The 16,701-nt window shown below is 50.2% G+C and overlaps 1 protein-coding gene across 9 annotated transcripts in view; it reads left to right on the top strand.

The window, feature by feature from the left end:
* The first annotated feature begins 262 nt into the window (after positions 1 to 262).
* Positions 263 to 16,701, top strand: part of ABHD4 (abhydrolase domain containing 4, N-acyl phospholipase B) — a 34,977-nt gene continuing 18,538 nt past the window's right edge. For 2 of the 9 annotated variants that reach the window (XM_057721393.1, XM_057721395.1), the window contains exons 1-6: positions 269 to 366; positions 3,641 to 3,729; positions 4,899 to 5,271; positions 5,440 to 5,594; positions 7,725 to 7,836; positions 10,386 to 10,572. In XM_057721393.1, coding sequence (XP_057577376.1) covers positions 305 to 366; positions 3,641 to 3,729; positions 4,899 to 5,271; positions 5,440 to 5,594; positions 7,725 to 7,836; positions 10,386 to 10,572 — 978 coding nt within the window. In that variant the 5' untranslated portion in view covers positions 269 to 304. The other 7 variants (XM_057721399.1, XM_057721392.1, XM_057721397.1 and 4 more) reach the window with 7 other exon arrangements.

The raw sequence follows: 16,701 nt of genomic DNA, 5'->3' as shown, positions 1-16,701 counted from the left end.
TTACAATGTACAACCCTATTATTCAGTCACTTTTTAATTGCCAGGGAGTGGAGGTTTGACGGAGCTTCTGTGAGGGACTCGGTAGTTTCGGTACAACTTCTCTCTCTCACTGTCCCCAAACGTGCGACCAGGATTACTGTCCTATTTTGTGAGTGCCTCACACACACCGACTGGTCCAGCCTGCTGGATTCAGAGCCGCAGCCCGAGTCCTGGGGCCCCGCCTCCCCGCCCGCGGCGCTGGCCACGCCCCACTTTGTTATCCGACCCTTTTCTGGGTCAGCTGGTGCTGGCGTCAGGCAGAGGGATGGGCTGGCTCAGCTCGATCCAGCAGGGCATGTTTACTATGGCCGATGATCTGGAGCAGCAGTGAGTTAATCCTGTCTCTTTCTCTATCTCTGTTTCTCTCTGGGCCATGAACCTGGGACTGTCTGTGGCTGAGGAACAGTTTTAGACACCCTTCCCGCTTTTCCGTTTTCAGGTCGGCCTCAGGGGAGGGCTGGGGGTTGCGTTTGCTTGCTTTGCTTTTGCCCAGAAGATGCGGCGGCAGAGCCAGGGGAGCGATGGAAGATAGCGCTCGCCTGCAGCCCAGCGATTCTGACTTTCCACTTTAGTCTTCGCAGTCGTTCCTCGCTCCCCTCTCGTCGCTATACCCTGCGGTTAGAGTTAGTGGTGATGTTTCAGAGCCCCCAAAGCAAGCGTGTGCACGCGGGTGCAGGGGTAGCAGCCAGGTCTGCCCGTCTGGGTTTGCTCCAGGACGGGAGTCGGGGGTGTGGAAAGAGCCTCGCTTAGCCCGGCATGGAGAAGGCATGGGAAGCGAAGAGCGGGCCCCACCGCGCTGGGATTGGTCTGGGTTAAGAGGCTTGCAAGTTTCTTTAGCTCTTGTCCACCGAGACGCGTAGTCGCCGGCAGCCCTAGTTGATAATTTTTAATCATCATAACAATATCTTTAATGGTACGATTTCAGAATTAAGAGCTTTTAGAATTTGTTACCGCCGTCTCAAGGACATCAAGTTTGGGATGCCACCTTGTAGGTGGTGTGACAAGCAGTTCACAGTCTGGTAGAAGCAAGGAAAAGTTGCTAGGAGAATGACTCAGCTTCTAGCCAAGCCGAGGTTTCACCGAACTGGGCCTTTCCTGGATCCCGTGTTCCCCCTTTTCAGAGCTGCTTGCAAAACTAATTAACGTTATGACAATAATAGCTTCCTGGGCTTGAAGGAACTGCCCAGGAAAGTGGTGCTTTCCAAAATGATGCTTCCAAGAGGAGATTTACAATAGCTACGATGACTTAGGGAAACACAGAATATTAGAGTTGGTAGAGATTCAGGTAGTTCAGTTCCTTTTTACAAATGAAGAATCCAGTGCCCAAAGAAGTTAGGAGACCTCAAGATCACAGAGGTCTGGAACAGACTTCTCACCCAGCACAGAACCCCTTCTGCCTCACTCACCATCAGGGTAAAGGCACCCTAGAGGGAAGAGACCACCCCAGCCAGGCTAAACTCATGACTAAGTGGCTGCTCTGCTTCTTTCCTCCATTCCCCACCCCAGCTCTCATCTCTCCAGTGGTATTGAACAGAGAGCATGCCGGGCATTATTTCCAGTGCTTCACCAGTAGCATTTTTGGTGGAGAGGCAAAGATCTCCCTGAAGAATATCTGCAGAGCAGCCCATGATGCTGTCCCTTGGGTACTGCTTTGGGAAGATATAAGGCAATGTGGGGTCCAGATGACATGCTCTGACTTGTCACAGTCTCTGTGGGGTGGAGAGAAAGTTTGTCTCTTAAGACTGCAAACATTCTGTGGCCTTGGTACCCGTGCTTCAAGCCTATAAGGAATTCCAGTGGATTATTCGGAGGGTTCTGAGTCTTGGTAGGGTTGGATTGGCTGAGACTGACAGCTCTCATCCGGCTAAAGCCAGTGATGGACCAGTTTCAGCTGCAACCTCAATATTTCTTTCAAACCTCAGTCACTGAGATTTGCTACTTGCAAAACACTGGGAATATAGATAGCTTATGATTTAGCTGGGGAAAAGAACATTTATTGGGAGTTTATCTTGGGCTCGGCATTATCTGTGCATTAATTCATTTGATCCTTATAACAACCCTATGAGGTAGATACAATTATTACCTCCCTTTTAAAGATGAGGAAACTGTGACAGAGAAAGGCTAGATAATGTGCTCCAAGGCACGTTGCTGGGGAGTGACGATGCCAGGATTAGAACTTTGGCCTCTGGCTTTAGGTCATACCTCCTTTCAGGAAACAGACCAGTGTGAAACTGCGGTTGTATACTGTGAGTATTCATATATGGCCTTGAAAAAATAAGGGGAGATCTGGATCTGAGATCCAGGTTCTACTTCTGCTTCTTTTTCTAACTAACTGTGTAACCTCTATGGGCATCACTTTGCTTATCTGTAAAATTAAGAGGCTGGACCAGATTTATAAGGAACTATTCTAATCTAAAATTCTGCTCTTCAAATGATATAGCAAGATGCCCAATGTGTATGTGGTGGGGGAGGGGGGAGGTTGGTAATAGTTCCCCTCGCTCTCCCACAGGATGCCCCTGCTTGACTCTTCTGATGTTTACAGGCCCTTCCTGTAGCTGGTGGTGTCCATCCTGAAATCTGGTTCATCCAGGCAGAGTTCAAGAAAAGAGAAAGACCATATGGGATGGAAAGGAATAATAAAAGCTCATTCAGTGAGCATCTGTTTTGTTCCGGGCACCTTATGAGGTCCCTGTCTTTGAGCATCTACCTAGATGCTCAAAGACAGGTTATTCAACAGGCAACACCATTCTGCTCATAAATGATATTACTGTGACTTAGATTCAGGGTTTTTAAAAATCATTCCACAGCTGGTAATTTCACGCTCTACCCTGCAATGACCTAAAGTCCCCTGGCTATAAAGTAGAAAGCAAGATAGGTTATTTTATCTGTTTTACTGCATGCCATTGGAGGTGACAACATGTGTGACTTTCTACTCATTTTATAATCTGGAAAAAAGGCCAAAGGCTACCTGTGTCCTATCAGGGAATCACATAAGGACTTGAACCCACAACTCCCTCCTCCTTCTCCCTGCTTATCCCATCACGTCATTCAAGGCTGGACTGATTGATTGTCTGAGAGCCCAACTGGGCACTGACACAGTGCTCTGTACTTCCAGGGGCTTGGAAGAGGGCACACATAAACCCTGGTGCCCTGCCAGGAAGGCAGGTGGCATGGGAATTTATCCTACTCTAAAGGAACATACAGTCCTAGGGATGGCAAAGGAGAACTGAAACATTAGTTAAAAGTTGGCTTTTTTCCCCTTGTAACCTCCTTGAACATTATAATAACCGGTAACAAAGGGGAGTTGTAAAGCTCAAATGAGATAAAAAATGTGCAAGGGCTTTGTAAACTGTAAAGTGTCATGCACATGGTATTCTGAGTATCTATTGAAACAAAGGGCATGCTGTTGTTAATAACCATGTACCAGAGAAGAGTAACAGTCTATCAGGCAGCCAGGGCATTGCTGATTACCACAGGGGCAGGTTTCCTGAGCCTGGGAAACACCCTGCCCCCCGCTCACTCTTTGGTAACTGCCTGCAAGGCTGAGAGCATCAATGTTTCCAGCTTTGCCAGTGAGTGTCTCTGTGTCTCCCTGTCCCAGGCCTCAAGGCTGGCTGAGCAGCTGGCTGCCCACTTGGCGCCCGACTTCCATGTCTCAGCTGAAAAATGTGGAAGCCAGGATCCTCCAGTGTAAGTAGAAGGGACCCTTGTCCCACCTCCCTCAGGAGGCCCAGGATACGGGGTGTTCCCAGAGCCCGGCACACTGAGCCCACTGATTCCTGGATGACAGTGCCTGGAGTAGGAGGAAGGGAAGTTCGTGATTGGCGGGAAGAGACCTGCCCAGAGGACACACGTTCCATGATAGTGGTTCCTTGACATCTCGCTCCCTGCCCATCATGCTGGTTTCTGCCACATCCCACAACTTCACCTCAAACCCGGTACCAGCTATTAACACACAGCATGTACACATATACACATTCTCTCCTTCGCTTCTTCCTTCTCCTGTTCTTTTCTTTTTCTGTCTCTCCCTTTCTCATCAAAAACACAAGCACTTCTTGGGTATACCATCTTCCTACCCAAGGACCAGCAGTCCTATATTCTCTGGTATTACTATTCCTTGTGTTCTGCCCACTTAGCCACCCCACCCCCACCCCCGCCTTATCAGTTACCAGAGTAGCTGGGCATTCCCACAGACAGCTCTGGTGGGCAGGGTTCTGTTGGGACAGGGCATCCCAGGAGCATCAGCAGCCGCCGACTTGAACAAGACACTTGGGCCACATTTCGCCTTGTTCTTCATATGATCTTCCCTGCCCTGTACCCACTGCCCCAGCCATGGCTACCCTCTCTCTCATGGGCTTGAGTAAGTACCGCCACAGAACAGCCACAGCTTTCAAGCTTTTCAAGCTATCTGGGTTCCAGGTGACTTCCCCCAGGCAGCTCTGTCATGTGACGGCCTTCACGCCAGCAGAGCAAGCACTGCCCACCTTGGTCTGTCCCTAAGAGGGACCTGGCTCGACCCTCCCAGATGCCCTTAGTGAGGACACTTCTGTCCATGGGTGAAGCCCCAAGCATATACAGGTACAAGAGTGATAGATGCTGAAGCTCTGTGGGGTCAGTGGGGTCACTGCCACCCTGGACCCCAAGGGACCCTAAGAGCCTCAAGGAATGTAATGACCCCTCTTATTACCTGCAGACTAGATGGTCTACAAATTGTACTTGGATGTATGGTCAGAAAAGAAAGCAAGGGAGGTCAGGAAGGGTTTGGGGATGAGAGAGAGCTGAAGAGTGGGAGTCCGGGCGAAAGGATGATGCTGTCAGCACGCCATCTTATCGCTCTGTCCTGGACCCCCTCTCCCCAGGCCTCCAGAACAAGTTCCTGGCCCGATATGTGTCCCTCCCAAACCAGAACAAGATCTGGACAGTGACAGTGAGCCCCGAGCTCAGGGACCGCACCCCCCTGGTGATGGTGCATGGCTTCGGGGGCGGTGTGGGTCTCTGGATCCTCAACATGGATTCACTGAGCGCCCGTCGCACGCTGCACACCTTCGATCTGCTCGGCTTTGGGCGAAGCTCGAGGCCAACGTTCCCGAGGGATCCAGAGGGGGCCGAGGACGAGTTTGTGACCTCAATAGAGACGTGGCGGGAGACCATGGGGATCCCTAGTATGATCCTCCTGGGGCACAGTCTGGGAGGATTCCTGGCCACTTCCTACTCAATCAAGTACCCTGACAGGTAAGGAAGAGCCCCCCCACCCCGCCCCACCGTGTCTCCATCAAGACAGTTCCTCCCCTTGCTGGGAATCTTCCAGTATTTGCTTCCAATAGTTCTCCTCCTGGGCAATTTATGGGCTATGGTGCCTTCAAGCAAAGCCAACTTGTCTTCTCCTTTTTCCTCCTTTAGAGTTAAACACCTCATCCTGGTGGATCCATGGGGCTTTCCCCTCCGACCAACTGACCCCAATCAGATCCGTGCACCCCCGACCTGGGTCAAGGCTGTGGCCTCTGTCCTAGGGCGTTCCAATCCACTGGCTGTTCTTCGAGTAGCTGGGCCCTGGGGTGAGTAGCCTTAGATGGAGAAAGTATCTCTTCAAACCATGGCTGTCCCATTCTAGGAGCCCCACTGCACCTTGACTCTCACCTTCCCCTCTTGTTCATGAAAAGTGGGACTAGGCCTAGCATTGTTATTTAAAGCTGTTAATCTGGACCAGATGTCTTTGTCTGCAGTTTCAGAAGGTTCTTTGTTCCCTTCATGTGCATGGAAAAGGTTTTCTGTGCAAGGGACAGATGGAGCTGAACTTCTGCTCTGGGCCCCAGAGAGACAGAAAGGGGCTGTGAGATGACTCTGCCTCTGCTGAGTTTTTTTTGTTTTTTTTTTTTTAATTTATTTATTTATTGGCTGTGTTGGGTCTTCGTTGCTGCACACAGGCTTTCTCTAGTTGCTGCGAGCGGGAGCTACTCTTCATTGTGGTGCGCAGGCTCCTCATTGTAGTGGCTTCTCGTTGTGGAGCACGGGCCCTAGGCGCGTGGGCTTCAGTAGTTGCGGCACATGGGCTCAGTAGTTGTGGCTCACGGGCTCCAGAGCGCAGGTTCAATAGTTGTGGCGCATGGGCCCAGTTGCTCCGTGGCATGTGGAATCTTCCCAGGGCTGGGCTCGAACCCTTGTCCCCTGCATTGGCAGGCAGATTCTCCACCACTGCGCCACCTAGGAAGTCCCTCTGCTGAGTTTATGCGACATGTGTGGGTTCATGGCCACCTGCTGGTGTTTCAGCGTGGTCACCGCAGCTGGATCCCATCCCTGCAGCTCACCCAGCACCTGCTGCCAGGAGAGGTCAGAACCAGAGCTTCCAGCATAACCCACAGTGGCAGGCAAGCCCCTCTAAACCATGGCCCGCCACAGTCGGACACCACATCTTCACCACTTAGCAGCTGTCAGCAAATCCTGTGAGTGAAGAGAGGGAAGGAGGGGAGAGCCAGCCAGAGTAAGTAGAATCAATAGGCCCCAGCCTTCTGACCTCACACTGCCAGCACCCTTCCTATCTGGGGAGCCTTTTTACTCCGATGAAGCAAAAAGCAGATTCCTTTTATGGAAGAGATTGGTGGCCGTCTGTCTTGCACTGATGGCTTATATGTACACAGTAGTATTCAGTAACCAATTATGAGTTAATTGCTAACGGCTGAATAAGAGTTGTTTCTCTAGGCCCTTTAAGAGAAACAGAATGGCTCTGGATAAAAGAGAAAATTGAGCATTTGAGCAGAAGGTAGGAATTTGGGGAGAAAGAAAGGAAAACAAGAGACACAGATGCCAAAGGATACTAAATGGGCAGAGGGCTGACCTTCTTAGGGTACCCAGCACTGGGACTCCAGCAGACCTTCTATAATCCTTCTCCAGGGAGAAGCCCTGCTCTAACCACCCTCCCCATTTCTGGACTTGCTTCTGGCCAACTCCTTGCATGGGCATCAGCGCTGTTATGGTCACGGAGGTTGGCTGGCAGCCATGGAGGAGGGCCTGGCCCCAGGGGATCCTGGCTGTGCCTCCCTCTCACCCCCTTGCTTTGCACACGGAGAGAGCAGACCAGAAGAGAGAGGTCAGAAGCTGATCATTAGGCCCAATTTTTACAGTCTGTTTCAAGTGCCTTATTGCTTGTGTATGTACTATTTAAAGAAAGATGAGGGGAACAGATTGCTCTAAAACTGTGCCCAAGTCTGAGATGCCAGTGTTAGGTTTACGTCTTCACTTGTATTCTATTACAGGCCGGAACGTGAAAGGGCTCTTGGGAGGTGGTGTGGTTTCATCCACTACCTTCAGAAGATTAAAAGGCCATAAAGGGTTTTGGGGAGAAAGAGAACATAGCTCAGACTGTAAAAGCAAAGCATCTCAACCATGGACTCTTGTGGGGCTTGTGATCCTTGGAGGAAAAGATCTTGGGACTTCAATGAGCTGCAAATAATCTGGTTCCTCAGTACATTAGACTGTCTAAATTCTTTGGCAACTAACTGATTCTCATTTGTAGTCACCTGGAGCTTCCCAAAAGACTCGCACGCTCAGTCTGCCTCTATGACATTAAGTGTACAAAGCAAACAAACCCTTGAGAGAAATAATGTTTGGTTAAAGTTGTTAAAGCATACAAAGGCAGTAGTCTTTCCTTCCCATCCAAACCAGCCCCTCCACGTTCTGTCCCCTCCCAGGGCCCGGCCTGGTACAACGATTCCGACCGGACTTCAAGCGCAAGTTTGCAGACTTCTTTGACGATGATACTATATCGGAGTATATCTACCACTGCAATGCACAGAATCCCAGGTGAGGGCAGCTCCCAGAGGCACCTCAAGGTCGATGTGTTGGCAGCTAGAATTCCAGCTGCTGGAAAACTCCAGAACTGTCCCAAGATCATTCTGTGCTATATTTCTTCTTCCACAGAGCTCTCATTCAGTTAGGGTAACATAGGCATTAGCAGGCTTGATTATTTCCAGAGATTTCCCCAGGGATAGGCACAGAGGGATAGAGAAGATAATAGATTAATTAAACATGCTGCCTGTCTCTAGGGAAATACCCTTACTCTTCCCTGGAGATAGGCAGTTAGCATGACAGGTAAAAAGTCTGGAAAACATTTGCAAAGATTTTTTTTTTAACTGAAAAAGTGATATTAACATGGTATTTTTATAATGGAAAAAAAATAAAAAAGAAAGGAAGAAAGAAGGAAGGAAGGAAAGAAGGAAGGAAGTCTTCTCCTGTCCCAGACCTGTAATTCCTGAATCTTCTTGTTATTTTCAGTCTGAGATATCACGTGACATTGCTTCAGAGAACCTCCATGCATATCTTCCTCTGCACACATGTGACTGTATCTCTAGACTACATTGCTACAAATAGAATTGCTGATGGAAAGATTATGCATTTAAAAATTGAATTATGTGCACCTTGAAATACTTACTGTTGGGATAGGAATGCCTTCCCCATCTTTGGGAGATTTGGAGATGTCCCCAGAATCTCAAGAGTTTCTATCTATAACAGCTCAGACAGTAGGTCCCACAAGCTTGGTGATCTACAGTCTTGACAGCTGCCATCCAGGGCAGATTCAGGGAGGTAATCTTCCCCTCAGGCAGTGCCATGTGAGTGACTGATGCCATGAGACACCACCTCTGTGGGAGGCCTCACTCCATGCTGCTGGGAGGCGTTTCAGGGGAGCCAAGGCCACAGAGCAGCAGCACTGCCTTGCCACATTTCAGGCCTGTTCAGCCTGAAGTGGTGGAGCAGCTAGGGTTTTGTATCCCAGCAGTACTGTCTGAGCATCAGCCTCAGACCCAGACGGTTTTCAGGCAGTGTGGGTATTGTCCATCCAGCATTCCTCAGGAGCTCAGTTGATTGAAGGGCCCTGCTTAAGCAGCAGTATAGAAACTCAGCTCAACAGTCAAATCAGGTAGCCCCCTGCTTCCTGCTGTCAACCCCTCTCAGCCCCATTAGGCTCAGTGCCAGTCTCATACCCTCTGTGGCCCTGCAGGCCCACCCCTTGCCCCTTCCTCAGAGCATTCCCCAGTCCCAGACTTAGTTCCATATAATGAATGGCCTCCCAATCTAAGCCACAGAGTATATAATCTCACAACTTATTCAGGTCCTGGAAGACCCAGAGGTGACTTGGTGATAACCAGCCCCTTCCCCCAAACACCATCACTCAATTTTTTAAGCCCCTGAGTCTGTCTGAGTTGTAACTTTGACGGGCTCCTGGTAACTCTTACCATTCCCTTGGAAAACATATAATTTGGCCAAAGAATACTATTTGGGGGATGGGGTACCTACTTTGCTTCACCTACATTTAGGGGCTTTGTATATATCTTCATTTTCCTCACAATGACCTAATAAAGTGGGTGTAGTTTCTCTCCAATTTGTAGATGAGAAAATTAAGGTGTATTCTAGTTACATGACTTGCTAAGAACGTATAGCCAGGATTTGAATTCACGTCTCTCTGACTCCAGAGGCCATGCCTTTTCCACTGTGCTGCACTGTCTTAAGGAAGAGCCCTGTTTCTGGTGGCCCGTGCAGCACTCGGGCTCCCCTTCATCTCAGGGGTGCCAAGGAGACTGGGGATGTCCTCCCTGAGCAGGCCGAGCCTGCGGGGCAGCAGTCTCCCAGCCTCTCCTGCTTCCCGCAAAAGCTACAGAGCAGCCCAGAGAGCCGGCCTCCACCCCAGCCTTGCAGACCCCGCGTGACACGGCCTCCGGCAGCTCTCCCTAAGGAAACGGCCAAGGAGCAAAGGAGATTAGACTAGCTTCTCATGTAGCACCAGCGGCTGGTCCCCCGCGCGGCTCACCGGACGGACGCTTCATTCCAGTCTCCTCCGCAAGCCCTCTGTGCTTCTGTAGTATTTGCCCTTCAGAGCCCACCCCAGATGAACCTGTCAACCCTTTCCCTCAGCCCCAGGGAGCCAAGTCCCGAGTCTGGATTCTCCTAGAACTCTGCCACCCTTTCGTAATTCTTGGGAAATTTGAAGTTAATCATGTAATTCATTATTTAGTGCCTAAAGCAGGAGGACAATGTGAGCGCCAGGAGGGCAGGCACTGCATCTCTTTTGTTCATATGTCCCCACGCTCAGCTCAGGGATGCCACATAAATATGTGTTGAATAAATAGTAAGTTATCAGGCTCTTGGATAATTCCCAGTGCCATGGGGTTTTCAGGGCTGTGTCCCTCCTCACTCATCTGTGATTCAGTCGTGTCTTCTAATCTTCCTGATACTTAATGAGCCCGGTGCTGGGCTCCGAGAGGAACACAAAGATGACGAAATACCGCTCCAGCCTCTGAGACCAACAAATTGACATTTTACTGTCTCCGTTGCCTCACCCTGTTTTGACTCTTCAGTGGGGAGACGGCATTCAAAAGCATGATGGAGTCCTTCGGCTGGGCCCGGCGCCCCATGTTAGAGCGAATTCACTTGATTCGAAAAGATGTGCCCATCACCATGATCTATGGGGCCAACACCTGGATAGACACCAGCACGGGGGAAAAGGTGAAGCTGCAGCGGCCGGGTTCCTACGTGCGAGACATGGTACGTTGGCTGCTGGAGGAGCGGGATTGGGGTGGAAACACTGCAACATGCCAGCACGTGTTGCTTGACTCAGAGTAGCCGAGAGTGGGCGTGGCGAAGGGTGGTGGGAGAGTCGGGCGGGAAGAGGAGTGGACAGGTTGAGATACGGCCGTGGATTTGAAAGGGTTATCTCTCTGTAATATCGTAATTAGGGGCGTCTCACTTCTGTGCAGCTCAGTTCATCTAAAAGGCAGTTTCTTGTCCAGTCGTCAGGCACAGGTGGTGACCACGCTGTCCCTTCACCCCCTGTAATTCCCACCCCAAACCAGAGCCGGAAACTGCAGAGGCTGCCACGAAGCCTTCCCGCCACACTCCTGCCACACCCGGGTGTTCCTTACCCCTTTCACCCTCATTTGCTAATGAGTGTGCTTAATTAGGCTGGTGCCTGATGGGCCCTGGTTTACCAGATGTGTGGATGACATGAGCAGGTTGGTGGAGGGGCTGGCGTGGAAGGAAAGATAAAAGCGGGGGCCACAGGAGAAGTAAGGATAGGATAGTGGGATTCACTGGCTCCCACAGGGAAGTGCCAAGATCTGGGGCGAAAGGTAGACTGTTGTCTCAGATAAAAAAAGTGCTCATGGGTGACGGGCAAGCAGGCTTAAGGGAAAAAGAAATGGTGCGGTAGCTTTCCAGTGCCTAGAATAAAGGGCCATCCTGCCCCTGGCGGGGTCCTCCCTCCACAGGAGATCGAGGGCGCCTCGCACCACGTGTACGCAGACCAGCCGCACATCTTCAACGCAGTAGTGGAGGAGATCTGTGACTCGGTTGACTGAGCTGCTCTTCCTAGAGGACAAGGAGAAAGCCAGAGAGTCGCTCTCACCTCCCTGTCTCCTTACTTACCCCTCTGTCCTTTCTTCACCAACTAACATGCCAGCCAGGCAGAGTCTCGGGCTGTCCCCAGGGCAGGACCAGAGATGAAGAGCACTCCTGACTCCACGCTAAGGGCTGGAGGCAGAAGCCACAAGAGGCCTTGAGCTCCCTACCCCGGGGAAGAACATAAAGGGTTGCAGAGCGCCACCCATTTTCTCCATGCCAAGTGTTACCAGGTGGTGGTTGTGAAGGAATCGCACCAAGCCCCGTCCCCCCATGCCAAAGGGAAGGCGGCCGCCTTCCCTGGGCGAAGGAGCAGCTCTCAGCAGCCTTTCCCAGCATTAGAGTATGTGTTGGGGTAGGTTCCATGCAAGAACATCTTCCTCCTCCATCATGCCTGGCCTGCCAGCCCGTGCCAGTTCTGTCCAGGGTCTGGTTGGGACTGGTTCCCACTTAAGTACCAAGAGCAGGTCTTGGAACCCTCGTGACCTGCAGACTCCCTCCCGTGACCTGAGAGGTCCTATCCAAAGCCCTCATTAACAGAGGAGGCCCAGGGCAGGGCAGGGCATGGCTGGTCCATGGTGCGACAGCTCTGTTCCAGGAGAGCTAAGGCTAGCACCCAGGTCTGCTGAGAGCCAGTGCTAACAGCAGACTCTGCTAAGGTTTGAGGCAGGCACTATTGCCATGGGGCTGGTCCTGGCAGAGGATAAGCCCGACCCGGCCCCACATTCCAGCCTCATTGTACAGGGGTGCTGTTCTCCTGCCCTGTGTCTCAGCCCTGGCTGCCTAAGCTGGGGACACTCAAGTGCTTCCTTCCTGCCCCCTCTTCCTCTCACTGGGAGGCCTCTGGGTCTCCCTCTGTGCCTTGGGCCCTGAGGCCCCACCTGTAATATAGAGAAAGGTGGCCCCTGGTGGAGAGAAGGGAAAGGCCCTTCACCCCAAGCCGTGTCTGGATCCCCATCTTCTCTAGTTTCCGCAGGGTTTTTCTACCTGCCCCCGGAGCTGAGGCTCATGTGAGCCTCTGCCCAGGGTCCGGTGGGGAGCCTCTAGCCAGCAGTTCCTTGTCCTCATCAGCCACAGGATGGTTCTCACTGCCTGGCCCTCCATCCCTGCCACCTGTCCTTCTGGTCTCCAGCTCATCTGCCCCCACCTACCTGTCACTCTTTCCCAGGGGGTGGTTCCAGGTGCTGCTCTGAGGTTCTGGGCAGTAGGCTGGGCCTGGCTCCAGAACCAGGGCAGCTCCTGCCTACTCCTTCACTTTTGTAAAGCCAACCCTTTCACCAGAATAGTTATTAACTCCTGGTGCTTTGTACTACTGGTCCAGCTGTCTTGGGCTCCTTTTCTATATTAATAAAGAAATGAGTCAAAACTGCCAGTGGTGATGGTGTTTAATATTACTCCGACAAGAGTGGTGAGGGGACTTCCCTGGTGGTGTAGTGGTTAAGAATCTGCCTGCCAATGCAGGAGACACAGGTTCAATCCCTGCTCCGGGAAGACCCCTCATGCCGCAGAGCAGCTAAGCCCATGAGCTACAACTACTGAGCCCATGTGCCGCAACTACTGAAGCCCACATGCCTCGAGCCCAGGCTCAGCAACAACAGAAGCCACCACACTGAGAAGCCTGTGCACTGCAATGAAGAGTAGCCACAACTAGAGAAAGCCTGCGTGCAGCTACGAAGACCCAATGCCAAAAATTTTAAATAAATAAATGAATAAATAAAAAAAAAATCTTAAAAAAAAGAAAAAAGAAAAAGAGTGGTGCTGAATTCACAACAGCTCCATGGATACCTGAGTCAGAGGAGGGGGCCCTGAGAGGTACCCGCGCACAGGCCACTGCCTCTCCCGTTTAGTGCAGCATGCGCCCCCTGAGAGGATGGATACGGGGTGGATGGGCCAAGCCAACTCACAGGAGGAGAATCAGGCTGAACTGGGTGCTCCCTACCGCCCATGAAATAGTCCTGTCACCTGAAGTTCACCTTGGCCTACGCCTGGACTGCTCCCTATGGCCTGTTCTAACTCAACTTCAGCTCACATGTTCTTTCTGCAGGGAAGCCATCCCCTGAAGCCCTGGACTAGACTGGCATTCCCTCTTCTGTGTCTCCATGGCACACTCCAACGCCCCTCTGTGAAACTCATAAACTTGTAGTTGCTTGTTTCGTGTCTGTCTTTCCTCCTAGACCACAAGCTCTTTAAGGATAAGGGGCGTGTCTGGCACCTAGTTCATGTAGAGTAAATGTTTCTTTTGATTGAGCCGAGAGAAGGGAGGTATTCAGACATGTTCAGATCATTACCAGCAGTGCCTGCTGTGCGAGCTGACTCCAGACTTCAGCAGTTCAAAATGGCACTTAATATATCTGTCATCATGAATGAAGGAAGGAAGGAAGGAATGGAACTCCTGGGTGTAGTTACAAAGTTCTGGTCCATCCCAGGACCCTGCATGTTTTCCCTGACTGGAGATTGCTTGATTGCCAGCACCTGCCATATGGAGGCAAGGGCAGGTTTTTGTTTTCATTTCGGCCGTGCCACGCGGCTTATGGAATCTTAGTGCCCCGACCAGGTATCTAACCTGGGGCCCCGGCAGTGAGAGTGCTGAGTCCTAACCACTGGACCGCCAGGGAATTCCCGAGGGCAGGTTTTGAGAGCTTACTGCATGCCAAGCACTAGGGCTGTGATAGTGAAGAAACGTGGCCCCTGCCTTCATGGGAAATTACATTCTACGTGGAGACTCGTGTTTAATCAGCTTATTAAGGCAATTAATAAAAAATTATAACTGAAAAGGGTAGCCCATGAGAGGTTGGGAAGACTTCCCTGGGGAAGTGATGACAGCTGAGCTTGAAGAAAGAGCAGGTGAAGGGGGTGGGGGCGGGTCTGTGGAGAGACCTAATTGCAGGGACAATGGCTGTGAGATGAGGCTGGGGCAATAGGTGGGCATCTGGTCCTGCGGGTCCTCTGGCTGTGAGAAGAATGTCATGTTCATCCTAAAAGCAGTGGAAAGAAATAACTGGAGCGGGACTTCCCTGGTGGTCCAATGGTTAAGACTTCTTGCTTCCACTGCAGGGAGCATGGGTTTGATCCCAGGTCAGGGAACTAAGATCCCACATTGCATGCCAAAAAAAAAGAAAGAAAAGAAAGGAAGAAGGAAGGAAGGAAGGAAGGAAGGAAGGAAGGAAGGAAGGAAGGAAGGAAGGAAGGAAAAAGAGAGAGAGAGAGAGAAAGAGAAGAAAGAAAGAAAAAGAAAGAAAGAAAGAAAGAAAGAAAGAAAGAAAGGAAGGAAGGAAGGAAGAAAGAAAGAAAGAAAAGAAAGGAAAAGAAGAAAGAGAAAGAAAGAAAGAAAGAAAGAAAGAAAGAAAGAAAGAAAGAAAGAAAGAAAGAAAGAAAGAAAGAAAGAAAAAGAAAGAAGAAAGAAAGAAAAGGAAAAACAAGAAAGAAATAACTGGAGTGAGGGTCAGCGTAGGATGGGGAGTGTGGCAGAATCTGACTTGAGACTAGAAATCACCACTCTGGCTGCTGTGTGGAATACCGATTGGCGGGGGATGAATCCCTGCAAGGGACGCTTCGGTGGTCCAGTCCTGGTAGCTTGGACTTGGCCAGTGACTAGTGGACACACAGTAAAGATGCAAGAAATATTTAGGAGATAAAATCAAAAAGACTTGATGTCAATACTGAGTGCTGCTACCACCCCCTTGGAGAAAGGGCCAAGTGAGGCAGTAGTCAGCAAATCCACTCACATCACAAAACAACCTAGGGTATTTTTTAAAATATAGATTCCTGGGCTATCTACCCCAGAGTTTGATTCTGTATTCCTGGGTGGAGTTTGACCATGATGTCTGCATTTAAACACATTCCCTAGGAGATTCTGAGTCCCCCTGTCTGCAGGTACTGGTCTAAGGGACCCTGTGTCTCTGACCCCTGCCCCAGAGGATCCACGTGGAGAAGTAGGGCCTATGGCCCTGAAAGTTCATCTCTTCTTTGCTCCCGAATCACTTCTCTTTGGGAGGCTGTGTAAGATGCTGATCTGACTTTCCCAAAACCAACACAATACAAACACATTCCTCAGGAGCAGGTACAAGAAGAGTCTAGGGTACAAATGAACTTATTTACAAAAGAACTTATTTATAGAAATAAAGTTACAGGTGTAGAGAACACACATGGTTACCAGGAGTAAAGGAGGTGGTGGATAAATTGGGAGATTGGGATTGACTTAATCACACTAGGATATATAAAATAGATAACTAATAAGGACCTACTGTATAGCACAGGGAACTCTACTTAATACTCTGCAATGACCTACATGGGAAAATAATCTAAAAAAGAATGGCTACATGTGTAGGTATAACTGATTCACATTGCTATACAGCAGAAACTAACACAACATTGCAAACCAACTATACTCCAATAAAAATTTTTAAAAAAATTCTGAGGAAGGTCACCCAGAGTGCCCCGTTTACACTACCATGCCCAAACACATGGACGCATGCCAGCATGTGTGCACGTACACACACACACACACACACACACTCTCTCTCTCTCTCCATCTGACTGAGGCATTCCTAACTAAGAAATCACTACGAACATACCACCCAATCAGCACCTTTCCTGGTGGGTTCTAAGGATTTATAGTAACAGTTCATACTATAAACTCGGGCTCCTCAAAGGCCTAGCAGTTTACAAGGAGGGACTCCACAGACGGACATAAGGGGCTGTGACTAACTCCAGACCCAGGAGGTCTTGCACTATTCGGTGGCTAGCAGGCCATGTGCTGAATATAACTTCCTCTTCAGGGACAGAGACTAAAATATATGTGCTAAAAATGCAGTCTGGTTTCATTGCCAAAACGGTGGTGAAACCCTGACGAATACCTCTCTCCATTCTGGCGTTGTCACACTGAAAGCCCACAGCTGCAGGTACAGTTTGTGACCAGATAGAAAATAATCCTATTGGCCGACAACAGCGTCCAGTGAATGGTGCAAAACGTCACTTTTCTCATCATGTGACCTGTCAGTTCACACTGAGTCCTCCTTAGATGGGGTTTGGAGGGTCCTTTTCCTGTGATCGCCACCCCCTCCACCAGGGGCCTGGTCTGTCTGGAAGAAGCAGGTGAGATACTTGAGATTTTGAGGATCGGTCCTAACCCCATCCAGGGGAAATAGCTCAAGTCAAACCATTTCTTCACTTGCTCATGTTGACTGTTTTTCATAGCATAAGCTCAGCATTATTACACTAGGAAAGCCTTTGCCTTTATCCTGCTAAACATCACTCTTCACAGGGGTTGGGGAGGAA

Source organism: Hippopotamus amphibius, chromosome 2 (genome assembly GCF_030028045.1).
Source record: "Hippopotamus amphibius kiboko isolate mHipAmp2 chromosome 2, mHipAmp2.hap2, whole genome shotgun sequence".
Taxonomy (NCBI): Eukaryota; Metazoa; Chordata; class Mammalia; order Artiodactyla; family Hippopotamidae; genus Hippopotamus; species Hippopotamus amphibius.
This window is presented reverse-complemented; position numbering and strand designations above follow the sequence as displayed.